This window comes from Salmo trutta, chromosome 39 (assembly GCF_901001165.1).
Source record: "Salmo trutta chromosome 39, fSalTru1.1, whole genome shotgun sequence".
Taxonomy (NCBI): Eukaryota; Metazoa; Chordata; class Actinopteri; order Salmoniformes; family Salmonidae; genus Salmo; species Salmo trutta.
Genome location: NC_042995.1, coordinates 21,578,406 through 21,595,961, shown reverse-complemented (window position 1 = coordinate 21,595,961; position 17,556 = coordinate 21,578,406). Strand labels below are relative to the sequence as shown.

Genomic DNA, 17,556 nt, shown 5'->3' with positions numbered 1-17,556 from the left:
CCCTAGACAGTGTTAACCTCTAGAGGACCCCTTCTAGAGGACCCCCCCTAGACAGTGTTAACCTCTAGAGGACCCCTTCTAGAGGACCCCCCTAGACAGTGTTAACCTCTAGAGGACCCCTTCTAGAGGACCCCCCTAGACAGTGTTAACCTCTAGAGGACCCCTTCTAGAGGACCCCCCCTTGACAGTGTTAACCTCTAGAGGACCCCTTCTAGAGGACCCCCCTTGACAGTGTTAACCTCTAGAGGACCCCTTCTAGAGGACCCCCCTTGACAGTGTTAACCTCTAGAGGACCCCTTCTAGAGGACCCCCCTTGACAGTGTTAACCTCTAGAGGACCCCTTCTAGAGGACCCCCCCTTGACAGTGTTAACCTCTAGAGCACCCCTTCTAGAGGACCCCCCCTTGACAGTGTTAACCTCTAGAGCACCCCTTCTAGAGGACCCCCCCTTGACAGTGGTAACCTCTAGAGGACCCCTTCTAGAGGACCCCCCCTTGACAGTGGTAACCTCTAGAGGACCCCTTCTAGAGGACCCACCCTTGACAGTGTTAACCTCTAGAGGACCCCTAGGTTAACAGCTGACATAACTTGACATAACCTGTTATAATAGGGTCAAAACACTGTCACGACACATTTATACCTGTTGTGGCATATATTGTGTTATTTTATGGCTGGTTATAACACCTACATACTGTAAGAGTGTCAAAACCCACATTTTTTCAAATGATTTTTTTTCCCTGCCAAGAAGTTTCCTTTTGTTTGAAAGTTTGTTTCTTAAATCCTTTGATGAAAACATTAAAACCCTTTACACAGACAAAGAGACAACAACTGCGATTGGACAATAAAACTAACAGGGTCGAGCTCGCTGTATGCAGGGTTACATAGTCTAGGCCTTTGTATTTGTAATTAAAAAGATACTCATACAGTATGTCCTCACTATTGTTTTGATTGACTGGAATTAATCAATCATTTTGTATTAAAAAGGCCTAGTTAGCCGAGCCACCCAAAGTTCGAATATAAACCAAAGTTGATCACATTCACATTTTCCCAGAACACAAATAAATGGGCTTATTTTAGGCTATAAAAGCATGACGTTATGTTTCCCCAAGGCCCAGATGGGATCAGAGCACACAGGTTCCTCTAGGCTTGCTATAGCTGTGGTTGTTATCAGTAGACTACAGTCATACTGAAGCGCAGACGTGCACGTTGACAAATCAAGAGGCATTTTATTTTATTCAATTTTTTTGGTTGCTGGTATGGGCTTCCATATAAAATGGCTTGTTGCAGTGAATTCACTTAAACCCATGTTTTCAGTTGCAATTTGCTTTTACGCGTCTAATGATTTGCATAACATTACGCCTGGTTTGTTGTAATGTTGAAAGGTAGGCCTACTGTACTTTTATAGTCGTATGAGAGGGTTAATCGTTCATTTTTGATAAGCTATCGTTACTTGATGAAGACATGCTATTAGCAACGCTGTGCTTTTGTCTTGAAGTTAAATGTAATGTACAGTAGCCTACAGACGAGAAAATAAGCCCTTTAATTGTCTGCGCATGTTTATGAATTGAAGAGTGTAATATGGTTTGGTTGCGTTATTCAACAGTGTAGCTAATATGTTTTAGGAAAAAAATGTCTGTGATTGTTGAACAGTTTGTGCTTACTGGCTAGTGGCTACTGTGATATTTACGGTCAATTTGAAGGTAAGGCAAGGATGTAATGTGAATTGAAAAGTAGAATTCTGGTTTGCCACCCCGCTCCTCAGACTCTCCTTCATATCTCGTAGTGAGAATAGGGCCTGAGTTGTTCCGAAACAGGTGTATTAAAATTCAGTTTAAGAGGAAACACACCTTCTACATTGGATTGGACACGCTTTCTGCATTGGCTGGATAGATTTACCATTGTAAGACAAATCTTCAGGAGAAGGGTAGAAAATCGGGATGCAGCCTATGAGATGTGAATTCGATTCCAAACAAAGCATTCCAAACAACCCCCTATTCCCTACTACATAGTGCACTACTTTTGACCAGAGCCGTATGGACCCTGGTCAAAAGTAGTGCACTAGATGTGGAAAGGGTGCCATTTGCGACGCAGACTGTGAATTAGAGAGAGAGAGTGACTCACCCTCCTCCATACAGCCCTGATCTCTGCTTAGCCATCTCCCATCTCATCTCCTCAGAGGGCTTTTAAATGCCACGTGCTGGTGCTTCGTTCAACCCAAGCACCTCAGTGCTAAGAATTTTCAATATTAAAAGGTGTCAGAAGAAGTGATTGGGGGAGCAGGTCTTTCCTAGCCTGATTCCAGGTCTCTTTGTGCTGTATAGCTAGCTTCTACAACCATAGAATATCAAATAGATCTGGGACCAGGCTAGGAATTTTTGAAGACTTCCCATAAAAGAGATTTGAAATGGTGCGCACTGTGAAGCATAGTAGGACTGGGGTCAATTCAGTTCTCAATTCTGTAAATTCAGGAAGTGAAATGATTCAATTCATAATTTAAAAAATTCCCATAGAAAACAATGGCATTTTTTAGTATATCTCATGTAAACAATTCACTTTATAGACCTTGTATACTATACTTATACCTAACTACGTATATTCACTCAGGGGCGCAACAATGGTTTTAGAAGTGGGGACGGACAAACACAAATCATTTCTAATCTAAAGCTAATATCCTGCATATTACAGTATCATAGTGTCAGTGTGAGAACAAAAAGTTGAAATGAATTAGCTAGGGAATCTGACAGATCAATGCATGGCTATACAGACTCACATTGCGGTGAAAAAAAAGTCTGAATATCAGTCTTTATTTGCTTGGCCGCTGGTTTTATCTTGATTGATTCTGGTCCAGTGTGAGTGAGACAAAAATAATAGCTAGTGTGCTAGCTAGCTAACCATTGGCTAGCTCTCTGCCACAGAAAGAGTGCAGCACACATACACTGACAGCAACTCCCATGGTCCTAAAGCCAGCCTTTCAGTTTGCTTTCACACAGCCTGCACGACTGCTCCGAGTCATCTGCATAGTCCTAAAGAACACTGGTCCTTCTTCTTTTATCACAGTGCATTGATAAAACTAGGAAAGGAATTTTAGAACGTGAGGGGGTCATGACCTTCCCCGTCAATAGTGGATGTTGCGCCCCTGCACTAACATCTCAGTAATATATAACAAACTGTTTTTTCATTCTAAACTCAACAAGGACTCAGGAATATATCATGTGTTTACTGGGCTTACAGGTTTCACTGTCCTACTTAATTGTAGTCTATCTCTGGCTGTTCTTTGTTGCCTGTTTAAAACGCTTTGAGTCCCACCATCCCGCCGGCATGTTTTAGGGCTTCTAACCCCTTGTAAACATTGTGTGTTTGAGCTACGGACTGCTGGGTTGTTGTGTTTGATTGGTCTATTTCTTCTGCATCATGATACCAACCATTAAGTGTGTGATTAATGGGGGCTGACCTAGAACGGGGGCTGAGCTAGAACGGGGGCTGAGCTAGAGCGGGGGCTGAGCTAGAACGGGGGCTGAGCTAGAACGGGGGCTGAGCTAGAACAGAGGCTGAGCTAGAACGGGGCTGAGCTAGAACGGGGGCTGAGCTAGAACGGGGGCTGAGCTAGAGCGGGGGCTGAGCTAGAGCGGGGGCTGAGCTAGAACGGGGGCTGAGCTAGAGCGGGGGCTGAGCTAGAACGGGGGCTGAGCTAGAGCGGGGGCTGAGCTAGAGCGGGGGCTGAGCTAGAACGGGGGCTGAGCTAGAACGGGGGCTGAGCTAGAACGGGGGCTGAGCTAGAGCGGGGGCTGAGCTAGAACGGGGGCTGAGCTAGAGCGGGGGCTGAGCTAGAACGGAGGCTGAGCTAGAATGGGGGCTGAGCTAGAGCGTTGTATGTGAGACAAGGGCAGATCCCGAAAACGGTTCTTCTCACAAAAACGCCTGGTTTGACCTACAAACTATTATGACCCCTATATGAAAAACTGAGACTCTCACTAACATGCACATGTAAACTGTTTTGCTCTGGCGCTCACAGGCCACACGAGTCGTTAGAAGGTAAGGGGTTCTTCTACATAGATCATAGGAAATCCCAGGACAAAGTGGGATAATACTGTAATAAGCTCACATTGTTGCTGTCACAAACTCCACACAGTTGTCACTGACTAGTTGGATATTAATTTCCCACTGAGCAGACAGTTCCTGTACTTACAGCATTCTTATAAATTAGTTTTATGTCAGGTTTTTGCTTGGCGGCCTAATTTTGTAGTTGTTGACATTTTTCAATGAAACTCCTAAATGAAACTGTTTATGGTTGTACTGAAAAGAAAATGGTATAACACTTCAATGTGAGGCTAAATATGAGGGCAGAGCAAGCAGATTGATGAAAGTGGTGCATTTTTTCACTGGGGGATTTAATGGGACTGATGAGGTTATTTACCTTGCAGAAATGCATCTCTTCATGCCTTCAAGGCCATAGTGCAATATTAATTCTACAGCGGAGGCACTTTGCAACACTTACCCACTCTCTCTCTCTCCATCTCTCTCTCGCTCTTGCTCTCTCTCTTTTTTTTCTTTCTCTCTCCCTTTCTCTCTCTTTCCCCTCATCATCACCTCTCTCTCAATCCCCCCTCTCCTCCTCTCTCATCTACTTCTCTCTCTCTATCAGGATGACTTCCTCTTCAGTGTGTCCATCGGCAGTGGCGTGATGTGTATCATTCTGGCCGTGTTCAAGTTCATGCTGGGCAGGGTGCTCACCAGCAGAGCCCTCATCACAGACGGTAGGTGCCTAACTCGTGTGTAGTTGCTCCAAGACACTGATCTTGGGTCAGTTTTTTTTCCCAACTTGGATTGGGAGGAGGAGAAGATGATCCTTGATCTGTAGCAACGCATACTTCTGCCTGATCTAGGCCACTCCCACTTGAGTTCAGGCCAGTTAGAGAATTGGGGGAGGGTGGAGCACGAGGGTGAAAAACTCCATAGGGAATCATTGAGAAAAATGAAAAGGGGAAAAGGTATGGTGTATAGGAGGAAATGGCTGTGTCTGAAATGGCGCCCTATTCCCATAGTGCATGAAGATGGAAGGTGATTGGCTTAAAAACACCATCATGAAATCTGTGGAATATATTGGGAACTACTTAGTGCACTATATAGGGCAGTGACCATCAACTAGATTCAGCCGCGGGCCGATTTCTTTTATTGAGCAGATGGTCAGGGGGCCAGAACATATACTGAAGAAGATGGCGCCGACAGACATGGTAGCTCTGCTTCTAACTTTGCAGTATTTCAGTTTTTTTTGTTGTTATTTCTTACATTATTAGCCCAGAACATTTTTTGTGTTATTACATACAGCTGGAAATAACTTTTGGATATCAGAGCGGCAGTAACTCACCAGCATTACGACCATGAATACGACTTTCCCGAAATGGATCCTTTGTTCGTACCCTCCAGGGCAATTTAACTTATCCCAGAGGCTGCTCTGGGACGCAGCCGGTGGAGAAGAAGTATTCAGAGTGACCTCTAGTCCTACTCAGGAGGCGTGCATACCATCCACCGCTTCCGAGAATATTACTCGCTAATGTTCGGTCTCTGGACAATAAGGTGGACGAGCTCAGGGCGAGGATCTCCTTTCAGAGAGACAACAGGGACTGTAACATAATCTGTTTCACGGAATCATGGCTCTCTCCGGATACACTGTCCCCGTCCATACAACCAGCTTTGTTCTCAGTTCATCGAGCAGACAGGAATAAAGAACTCTCCGGGAAGAAGAAAGGGGGAGGTGTATGCGTCATGATTAACTACTCATGATGTGATCGTGATAATGCACAGAAAGTCAAGTCCTTTTGTTCACCTGACCTAGAAAATCTCACAATCTAATGCAGACCGTATTACCTCTCCAGAGAATTCTCTTCGGTTATAGTCACAGCCATGTATATTCACCCTCAAGCCGATACCACGACAACCCTCAAGGAACTACACTGGACTTTGTAAAAAACTGGAAGCCACATATCCCGAGGCCGCATTTATTGTAGCTGGGGATTTTAACAAAGCATATTTGAGGAAAAGGCTACCAAAGTTCTATCAACAAGTTTCATCCAAATCCAAGATGGCAGCTCAGTAGGATGTGTATATCTGTCTTTGTCTTATCCAACGTCTTATCCCTTGTAAATAGCCGGTCTTATTCGTATATATCTTAATCTCACTTTCTATATACGAACTAAATATACTTTCCTGTAACCCACCTCACCAAATGTGGTACGGATCTTCTATTTTTATTGCTTATAACTGGAACTTCCATCAGAAGCTAGCCAGCTAACTAGCTACTCGTTTTTGTTAGCACGGCTAGTGGTCCTTGCCTTTTCCCCCCCAGAATCAGCCAGCCTTAGCTCGAACAATCCCCTGCCAATCTGCACAGCGCGATATCTACCAAGAGCATATCGGACTGCTTCTCTCTACCATATCATCGGATTCCTGCTGCTCTGGATCATTACACTGGATCATTATTCCTGATCATCGCAGCTAGCTAGCTGCAAACGAGTGGCTACTGTTAGCTAACGCCTCTGTCCCTAAGCAAGCACCAGCTAGCCTTGAGCTAGCCTCAAGTTCGGCCCATATACCAGCTAATTCTAGGGCTACAATACCTCCTTTGCCAATTGGCCTGGACCCTTTATGTTTACATCCCTGGAGCCCCGCCGATCCATCTCGACTGGACTGCCGACGTGATCGCCCGATGTGGTCTCAACAGGCTATTCTGTTACGATATCGCTGCAGAACCATCTACTAGCCCCGGCCCGCTAGCTTTTTCTGAACGCTGTGTCCCTTGCTCGCCCAGCGAAGTAGTGACTACCGAACAGCACCCGGACTCACCTATTGCTACTCTCCCTGGACTGTTTCAATAACACGGTACCTCATTTTGTTTACCTGTCGGCCCCAGCCTCGAACTCAGGTCCTATATGTACCTAACTGACCCGCTCTGCCCATTCATCGCCATTTACCCGTTGTTGTCTTAGCTCTCCTGATCAACACCTGTGATTACTTTATGCCTCTCTTTAATGCCTATATGCCTTCACTGTAGAGCCCTCAGTCCCGCTCAAAATGCCTTTGTCCTACCCCACACACATGCTGAGACCTCATCTACGTTAATTGATGCCTCCAGAGACGAAACCACTCTCATCGTCACTCAACGCCTAGGTTTACCTCCACTGTACTCACATCCTACCATACCCTTGTCTGTACATTATGCCTTGAATCTATTCTACTGCGCCCAGATGTCTGCTCCTTTTATTCTCTATCGCCAACACACTAGACGGCCAGTTGTTGTAGCCTTTAGCCATACCCTTATCCTCCTCCTCCTCTGTTCCGCTGGTGATGTAGAGGTTAACCCAGGCCATCTAGCCCTCAGTTCCACTCCTATTCCCCAGGCGCTATCATTTGTTGACTTCTGTAACCGTAAAAGCCTTGGTTTCATGCATGTTAACATCAGAAGCCTCCTCCCTAAGTTTGTTTGGAGACGACACAACAGTAGTAGGCCTGATTACCAACAATGACGAGACAGCCTACAGGGAGAAGGTGAGTGCCCTTGTGGAGTGGTGCCAGGAAAATAACCTCTCCCTCAACGTCAACACAATGAAGGATCTGATCATGGACTTCAGGAAACAGCAGAGGGAGCACACCCCTATCCACATCAACAGGACCGCAGTGGAGAAGGGGAAAAGCTTCAAATTCCTCGGCGTACACATCACTGACAATCTGAAATGGTCCACCCACACAAACAGTGTGGTGAAGAAGCCTCAGGAGGCTGAAGAAATTTGTCTTGGCCCCTAAGACCCTCACAAACTTTTACACATGCACAATTGAGAGCATCCTGTCGGGCTGTATCAACGCCCCGCAACCGCAGGGCTCTCCAGAGGGTGGTGCAGTCACTACCTTCCCTCCAGGACACCTACAGCACCCAATGTCACAGGAAGGCCAAAAAGATCATGAAGGACAACAACCACCCGAGCCACTGCCTGTTCACCCCGCTATCATCCAGAAGGCGAGGGCAGTACAGGTGCTTGAAAGCTGGGACCGAGAGACTGAAAAACAGCTTCTATCTTAAGGCCATATATAGTCATCACTAGCCGGCTACCACCCGGTTACTCAACCCTGCACCTTAGAGGCTGCTGCCCTATATACATAGACATAGAATCACTGGTCACTTTAATAATGCAACACTAGTCACTTTAATAAGGTTTACTTACTGCTTTACTCATCTCATATGTATATACTGTATTCTATTCTTTTAGATTTGTGTGTATTGTTGTGAATTGTTAGATACTACTGCACTGTTACTACAAGCATTTCGCTACACCCGCAATAACATCTGCTAAACACGTGTATGTGACCAATAGTTTGATTTGATTTGATAAACGCAACAATTTCAACGATTTTACTGAATTACAGTTCATATAAGGAAATCAGTCAAAGGAAATAAATTCATTAGGCCCTAATCTATGGATTTCTCATGACTGGGCAGGGGCGCAGCCATGGGTTGGCCAATCAGAATACATTTTCCCCCACAAGAGGGCTTTATTACAGACAGGAATACTCCTCAGTTTCATCAGCTGTCAGGGTGGCTGGTCTCAGACCATCCTGCAGGTAAAGAAGCCGGACTGGCCTGGTTACACATGGTCTGTGGTTGTGAGGCCGGTTGGACGTACTGACAAATAGTCCAAAATGACGTTGGAGGCAGCTTATTTAGAGAAATTAACATGAAATTCTCTGGCAACAGCTCTGGTGGACATTCCTACTGTCAGCATGACAATTGTATGCTCCCTCAAAACTTGGGATATCTGTGGCATTGTGTTGTGTGACAAAACTGCACATTTTAGAGTGGCCTTTTATTGTCCCCAGCACAAGGTGCATCTGTTTGATGATCATGCTGTTTAATCAGCTTCTCGATACGCCACACCTGTCAGGTGGATGGATTATCTTGGCAAAGGAGAAATGCTCACTAACAGGGATATAAACAAATTTGTGCACAACATTTTAGAGAAATAAGCTTTTTGTGCGTATGGAAAATATCTGGGATCTTTTATTTCAGGTCATGAAACATGGGACCAACACTTTACATGTTGCGTTTATACTTTTGTTCAGTATAATTACAAATAACTTGAAGACTGCAAATTGACCACAAGAAGCCCAAACAGATATAACTAAAACATAATCATTTCAAACATTGCTTACAATCATAAATATATTTATATTACGGGTTGGAATACTTTGGAACAAAATTAAAATCACTTGGAGCTGATTTGCTGGTGTTTTTTACAGTATTTTATGTCCAACAATAATAATTCAAATGTAAAATATAGGGAATAGTATGCCATTTCAGATGGATCCATATGAATGCTTCACTTGTATCTGTCATTTTGTAAGGACATGGATAAGCACTCTCTTCCCATATTTTTAGAGCCGGTAGGTGCTGGGATTCGTATCCACACAGACAGGAGAATCGCCTAGTACCCTCAGGTACTGGGCCGCACACCTATTCCCTTCTACACTTGAGAAAGTTGTTCACTACTTATGTGTCTTTATGGACAACTCCGTGCTCCTGAGCTCATAAAATGTCCGTTCTCGTTTCAATAAGAGATTTGTGGCAGACAGGCTGGCGTCAAACCAGTTTGAAAGGTCAGCTTTGGATGGAGACACTCGCTCATTAAAGTGTGTGTGTGGGGTTCATTAAATTGTATGTGACAGCTAGCAGAATATGAGTTAATTACCCACCAGATTCTCTTCTCGCTGCATGACATTAAACAAGCCTTCAAAGGGGCAATCTGTGATTGCTACATACATTTTTGGACTTCTAAATTAATGATATTGTGGTCCCGTGTGGCTCAGTTGGTAGAGCATGGTGTTTGCAACGCCAGGGTTGTGGGTCCGATTCCCACGGGGGACCAGTACGGGGGAAAAAAAATGTATGAAATGTATGCATTTGCTACTGTAAGTTGCTCTGGATTAGAGTGTCTGCTAAATGACTAAAATGTATATATATTGATTCTTGAAGAATCATATGCTTCATAAGCAGTTCAACTGTCACACTGCATGAGAACACAAAATAGAAGCTTGTTTTGCTCCCTTGTTTTTTAAAAATGTCATTGTAAACACTGTATAGCCTCAGTGTAATTTTGATCTCATGGATGGTCAGTCCTCGCAGCTGGTTACCATAACAGTGGCGGGGTGTCCCTTTGTTGTTGTTTGAACTGCAGATTGCCCCTAGGAATGCAGCGCCATAGATGATATTCTTTACTGAGGTAATTGACGTGCCCAGTCGGGTCATATCAAACGTACAGTATGTAAAAGACTGGCAGAGGTCCTCGTCAGTCGGTGTGTTTTTGAGGTGCAGAGGAGCCAGTAAGTGGGTTCTTATACAGTAGGAATCGAATGAGGAGAGAGACAATAGAAAAGGATTCAAAGTCGTCTCTCTGTTCGTCCGTGTCTGTCTGTCTTATGGACTTCTGGATAAAGACTCTGTGGCAGACTACATGTAATTTCATGAAATATATGTGCATACATGTGTTCATTATTGTTGTTAATGTTCAAGCTATTTCTATATAGTTTGTTGGAATCAAATTAATTTCTCTATGTGGGATAATACACTTCACAAAACTAAACTGTCTGTCTATATGTCTATCTACCTGTCTGTCTACCTGTCTGTCTACCTGTCTTGTCCAATCTACAGGTTTCAACTCCCTGGTGGGCGGGGTCATGGGCTTCTCCATCCTGATCAGTGCTGAGGTGTTCAAGCACGATCCCAAAGTGTGGTACCTGGACGGGTCCATAGGGGTCCTGATAGGCCTCATCATCCTGGCCTACGGAGTCAAGTGAGTGGGTACATTGTGTCGAGCCCTCAAACTCAACTCTGGACCTCGAAGCCAGTTCCACTTCATGTTGTCATTGTTCCCCTCTAATCAGGAACTGATTTAGACCAGGGACACCAGGTGGGTACAATTAATTATTAGGTAGAACAGAAAACCAGCAGGCTCCGGACCTCGTGTAGGGGAAGCTGCCTCTAAACACTGATCTTAGGTCAGTTATGCCCGGTTAGGGTTTAAGGTTAGGATTCAGGGAGGGGAAACTAATCCTAGAGTCTCTGGCTTAAGAATCGTCATCAGTATTGAACCACCTTAAATTAGCTATCCCATCTTTTTTTTTGCTTTTTTTTTATTGGGTGCAATTGTGAACAAAAACAATATCAGACAACATCCAATTGACATAATCATTGGTTTACTGCAGCTCAAGGACTCAATCCCACAAGGCATGTGGGGAAGTTAGGAGATAGGCATCTGCTCGGCATTTGAAGGCCTGAAGAACAGTGTCAGTGATTTTAGCAACAATGTCTTCTGTGAGGCAGTTCCATACTCAAACAGCAGATTGTAGGGGGCGTCTGTCCAGGGAATTTTCAGCTCCTCCAAACAGGGAGTTGACGTGCTTCCACCATTTCCTACTGGTTAAGGTCTTATCAGTAAGCTCCTTATTGAGTTTGACGTTGCTGTTCCTTCTAGCCTGCTTCTCAGCCTGGTTGTAGGAGTGTCTTGTTTGGGCATATTTGAAATGGTTGTTAGCAGTGTTGTTTTTCATAAGCTGGCGGAAGAGGTCTCGCTTCTTCCTCGTCGCTCTCCTGTACTTCTTGTCAAACCATGCCTTATCTCCAGACTTTTAGGTGACAATTTTGCTGGGCATGTATAGCTATATGTATAGATATATCATTACAGATTATGTTTGTGACCTAAAAACATATCCTTATAATCTTTTATCTTTGCAAACTGATAGCTGTTCAACTGAAGAACTTTAAAGATGGAAAAACAAATAGGTACAGGAGAGTACATGCCTGGGGTATGGAAAACTCTGTCTATGTACCACAACCTGTTAGCATCTCAGATACAGACGGAAAACACAGCAAAGCTCATTCATTTAGTGTTTGACTCATTTGTACAGGAGAAGGCACCTCATAGCCTTCATTATGGACATCAGACCCATATTAAATTAATCCAGATGAAGGTTTATAAAACAAGAATTTTAAATTTGATTTCATGAACATCAACTGATCGTGGATTACAAGGTTAGTCAGGCCTATGGTCAAGCCTGTGATTCATCCACCGTAGTCCAGGAATATTTTAGGTGACAAACTCTTTTAAGCAATGCATATTGGTAGGGGAAAAACATGTTATACCCACTATCAGTGCTTCCCCTATATTAAGTTAGCAGTGGCGGGCCGCTACATCTAAATCGTGGCAGCCACTACAAAAAATGAATATTATTTTATTTTGGAAAATAATTTTTGTGATGGTAAAATGTTTTCAGTGTAAACTTAAACGATTTAAACTAGATATAAAGTTATTTAAAAAGATAATGGCGCTATATACACTGAGTGTACAAAACATTAAGAACACCTGCTCTTTCCATGACATAGACTGACCAGGTGAATCCAGGTGAAAACTATGATCCCTTATTGATGTCACGTGTTAAATCCACACCAATCAGCATAGATGAAGGGAAGAAGACAGGTTAAAGAAGGATTTTTAAGCCATTAGACAATTGAGAGATGGATTGTGCCATTCAGAGTGTGAATGGGCAAGACAAAAGAGTTAAGTGCCTTTGAACGGAGTATGGTAGTAGGTGCCAGGCGCACCGGTTTGTGTCAAGAACTGCAACGCTGCTGTGTTTTTCAGGCTCAACAGTCTCCCGTGTCTCAAGAAGGCTCCACCACGCAAAGGACATCCAGCCAACTTGACACAACTGTGGGAAGCATTGGAATCAACATGGGCCAGCATCCCTGTGGAACGCTTTTCACAAGGTGTTGATTCCAATGCTTTACACAGTTGTGTCAAGTTGGCCCCTTACGCTAACTTTTCCACTGCTGCTGAAGAAAATCCTATGCCTTTCACGAGGCTTGGCAGTGTTCTGTCCCAGGGAGCATTCCAATCATGAAAGAGACTCGGGGGAGAAAGAAATCCAAACATGACACCACAGGGTGCATCAACAAAAGCATCAACAAAAGCAGCTGCAGTGGTTACACAAATGTACTCAAATAATCCGACGTGATAGATTCAGTTACTCAACACATTCTGAACTTTCACTACGAGGAGCGACGGTTTTCGCTCATTTAATATTGGCAGTGAAATGCAGTTGCATCTCTCCCTGTGTATGTTAGCGATTTCATTAATATGAATGTCTCTTTCCTGTCACAGGCTGCTGGTTGATATGGTCCCTCGAGTGCGACAGACGAGGAACTACGAGCGCTTTGAGTGACAGAAGACCGCGGAAGGGCAGCGAGGGCTCAGTGGGGGATGGGTTCTAGGTTATATACAGTATGTGTACGTCCAGTGTCTGTTCTAGGATATTCTATCTATGCCCAGTCCCTATCCAGCTCAGCTCCATTCTTCCTAGTAGATCTCTCCAGTCACCATGACAAACCTATTGGTTGATTTAGACGTCACGGTGCGAGCCCAGTGGCATTTTAGTTAGACCCAAGTGGTCCATTCTGCAGCGTTCCCCCTGTCTCTCGGACTCCGAACCTGATCCGTCCATAGGAGTCATTACGAAGTCAAAGAGAAGACGGAGGTTTCCCTCAATGTTTCTCCTCCTCTGCCGAAGCAGGGGGAGGCGGAGGGACAGGCCGAAGAACGTGGGCTGCTGAGTCGTCAGGAAATTATGCCACTGCCGCTACAAAGGCACTGCACATTGTCCACTGATTACAGTCTGGTGTTCATATCTCTATCTCCCCTTGGACAAGATGGCTGATTCAGATATGCATCTCAGTCCTTATGGGATTTCAATAGGCTTTTTCGTTTGTTCAAATCAAATCAAATGTATTTGTCACATACACATGGTTAGCAGGTGTTAATGCATGTGTAGCGAAATGCTTGTGCTTCTAGTTCCGACCATGCAGTAATATCTAACAAGTAATCTACCAATTTCACAACAACTACCTTATACACACAAGTGTAAAGGAATGAATATGAATATGTTCATAAAAATATATGAATGAGTGATGGCCAAACGGCATAGGCAAGATGCAGTAGATGGTGTAGAATACAGTATATACATATGAGATGAGTAATGTAGGGTATGAAAACATATAAAGCAGCATTATATAAAGTGGCTAGTGATACATTACATCAAGATGGCAAGATGCAGTAGATGGTATAGAGTACAGTATATACATATGAGATGAGTAATGTAGGATATGAAAACATTATATAAAGTGGCATTGTTTAAAGTGGCTAGTGATACATCTAATACATCAAGATGGCAAGATGCAGTAGATGGTATAAAGTACAGTATATACATATGAGATGAGTAATGTAGGGTATATAAACATATAAAAGTGGCATTGTTTAAAGTGGCTAGTGATACATTACATCAAGATGGCAAGATGCAGTAGATGGTATAGAGTACAGTATATACATATGAGATGAGTAATGTAGGTTATGAAAACATTATATAAAGTGGCATTGTTTAAAGTGGCTAGTGATACATCTAATACATCAAGATGGCAAGATGCAGCAGATGGTATAAAGTACAGTATATACATATGAGATGAGTAATGTAGGTTATGAAAACATTATATAAAGTGGCATTGTTTAAAGTGGCTAGTGATACATCTAATACATCAAGATGGCAAGATGCAGTAGATGGTATAGCGTACACTGTTTTTGTATCCCCAATGGCACCCTATTCCCTTTACAGTGCACTACTTTTGACCAGGGCCCATAAAAAGTGCACTATGCAGGAAATAGGGTGGCATTTGGCACACACACACAGCCTATTTCTGTTTATGACACCACTGCTCAAAGTAGATGTGTTGCGTTTATGTAGCCATGATGTAGTAACAGGTAAAGTATATTTTAGGGTGGTAGTTGCTACTATTCGTAGCTGTAGGGCATGTTTGCTATCCCCCAAAGACTCAGCAGGGAAAATGGATTTCTGAGATGCCCATTGTATTATCAATTGTAGACACAAGAGTATAGTATAGCAGTACAGTATGTGCAATAACAACGTGACAGAAGACTCTTATCAATGGTTTGAGTCCCAAATGGCACCCTAATCCCTACATAGTCACTATGGGTCCTGGTCAAAAGTAGTGCACTATAGGGAATAGGGTGATATTTGGGTCAAACCCTGTATCATTTGATTGGTGAATATGAAAGCACAAATGTCCCTGTCACCAACTCATGTATGGAATCTGTGTTTGCTGTATTGCTTAAGAGGGTCACATTAAGGGGTGTTGAATAAAAGCCTGTGGCAGACCATCAACAGACAACATGACTGGAGCCAAAGACTCTAGCCAGAGATTACTACACTGGAATTAAAACAAGTCTTTTTCTGTGCACTACAGCCAAGTCTGTTGGCTAGAGCACAACAGGTCATCCTTTTCCCTCTTCCTTATCTAATTCCTTAACCAAATCTGATGGGGGAAATACGGTCGTCCTGGCGAGTAAATATACCATATATAATTATATTGTTTAAAGCTTTCACAATCTGCCACGCTGGATGTAGTTGTATATGTAGGATATATACTACATGACCAAAAGTATGTGGACACCTGCTCGTCAAACATCTCATTCCAAAATCATGGGCATTAATATGGAGTTGGCCCCCCTTTGCTGCTATAACAGCCTCCAGTCTTCTGGGAAGCCTTTCCACTAGATGTTGGAACATTGCTGTGGGGACGTGCTTCCATTCAGCCACAAGAGCATTAGTGAGATCAGGCACTGATGTTGGGCGATTAGGCCTGGCTCACAGTTTGTATTCCAATTCATCCCAAGGGTGTTACATGGGGTTGAGGTCAGGGCTCTGTGCAGGCCAGTCAAGTTCTTACACACCATTTCTGTATGGACCTCACTTTGTGCACAGGGGCATTGTCATGCTGAAACAGGAAAGGGACTTCCCCAAACTGTTGCCACAAAGTTGGAAGCACAGAATCGTCTAGAATGTCATTGTATGCTGAAGACTTCCCTTCACTGGAACTACATTTTTTACATTTACATTTTAGTCATTTAGCAGACGCGCTTATCCAGAGCGACTTACAGTAGTGAACGCATACATTTCATACAATTTCATACATATCATACATTTTTTTTCTGTGCTGGCCCTCCGTGGGAATCGAACCCACAACCCTGGTGTTGCAAACACCATGCTCTACCAACTGAGCTACAGGGAAGGCTAAGAGGCCTAGCCCAAACCATGAAAAGCCCCAGATCATTATTCCCCCTCCACCAAACTTTACAGTTGGCACTATGCATTGGGGCAGGTAGCGTTCTCCTGGCATCCGCCGAATAGTTTGACCAACTGACTTGTTGGAAAGGTGGCATCCTATGACGGTGCCACGTTGATAGTCACTGAGCTCTTCAGTAAGGCCATTCTACTGCCAATGTTTGTCTAAGGAGATTGCATGGCTGTGTGCTCTATGTTATACACCTGTCAGCAACGGGTGTGGCTGAAATAGCCGAATCCACTAATTTGAAGGGGTGTCCACATGCTTTTGTATATATGGTGTATGTGGTTTGCAAAATGAAAATAATCCACATAAATCATTATGTGAATTACATGAATATAATGTTGACATTATACAATTACATGCATGCAGTGTTGACATACAGCAATACAATGTTGACCCATTGCACAAGGAGTGCTTAAAGGCTCTATTCAATCCGAATCGCGGAAATTCATCATTACAGCCTGATTGAAGGCAATGTTCCCGGGTTGGCGGAGACTGCATTCACGGTAAACACTGCAGATGTGGACTCAATAGGAAATGACCTTGAAATCAGTAATGCTTCAGGATACAGATTGAGTAGAGCCCTAAAGGAAGATGATTGAAATCAAGTCTTCAAGCTGTGCATACTGATTTAGTCTTTCAGAATACTGTACCAATGAAAGTTGTCAATGAGACATTAGTTATTATAGTGCACTATAATACATTTTTGTACATATAGAAAGGGATTTTTGTTTACAGGTGGGACAGTCATTGCACTCACTCCAAATGGCTTTTTAGACCAGGATTCAATCCGAGGCTCGTTATAGAGCAGTGCACTAGACAGCCAAAAATGCACTTTTTAAAGTGAACTTACACTTGAGCCGACATTCGCAGCATTTGCCATAAATGCGATCTCCACGAACGCCGGAGAAATTGCCTTTAAAAGGGGCATTGCTGCATGTCAACTGTGCTGCACTATAACACGCTCTGGATTGAATCCTGGCCTTACTCTAATTCTTACCAACACCTTTTGTACATAGCAATGAATTCTTGTACAGAATGTAATATACGTTGATATGTTTACATTGGTATTGCCAATTTAAGCAGAAACTAGACTCGCTAGATAATCGGTTGCGGTGTTGTTCTGTATTAAGAGTGCTTAAGCTAAGAGTCTATATTTGTCTTCTCAAAGGAAAGTGTCATTAGACGTACTAAGTTCAGGATCTAGGATGTGTTTCAATTTACTTCGATAATGTGATTGAGCAAGAGTCGCACCGCTGTAACCTTTTGTTTTCTGTGACTGTTTTCAGTCAAAAAGGATAGATACTAACGCAACCCCCTAAC

At 43.5% G+C, this 17,556-nt stretch overlaps 1 protein-coding gene across 1 annotated transcript in view; it reads left to right on the top strand.

Annotated features, from left to right (window-relative positions):
* Positions 1–13,914, top strand: part of LOC115179284 (transmembrane protein 163) — a 45,429-nt gene extending 31,515 nt beyond the window's left edge. The window contains exons 6-8 of the mRNA XM_029740664.1: positions 4,642–4,753; positions 10,693–10,834; positions 13,202–13,914. Coding sequence (XP_029596524.1) covers positions 4,642–4,753; positions 10,693–10,834; positions 13,202–13,262 — 315 coding nt within the window. The 3' untranslated portion in view covers positions 13,263–13,914. The remainder of the gene's footprint in view (positions 1–4,641; positions 4,754–10,692; positions 10,835–13,201) is intronic.
* Positions 13,915–17,556: the final 3,642 nt, after the last annotated feature.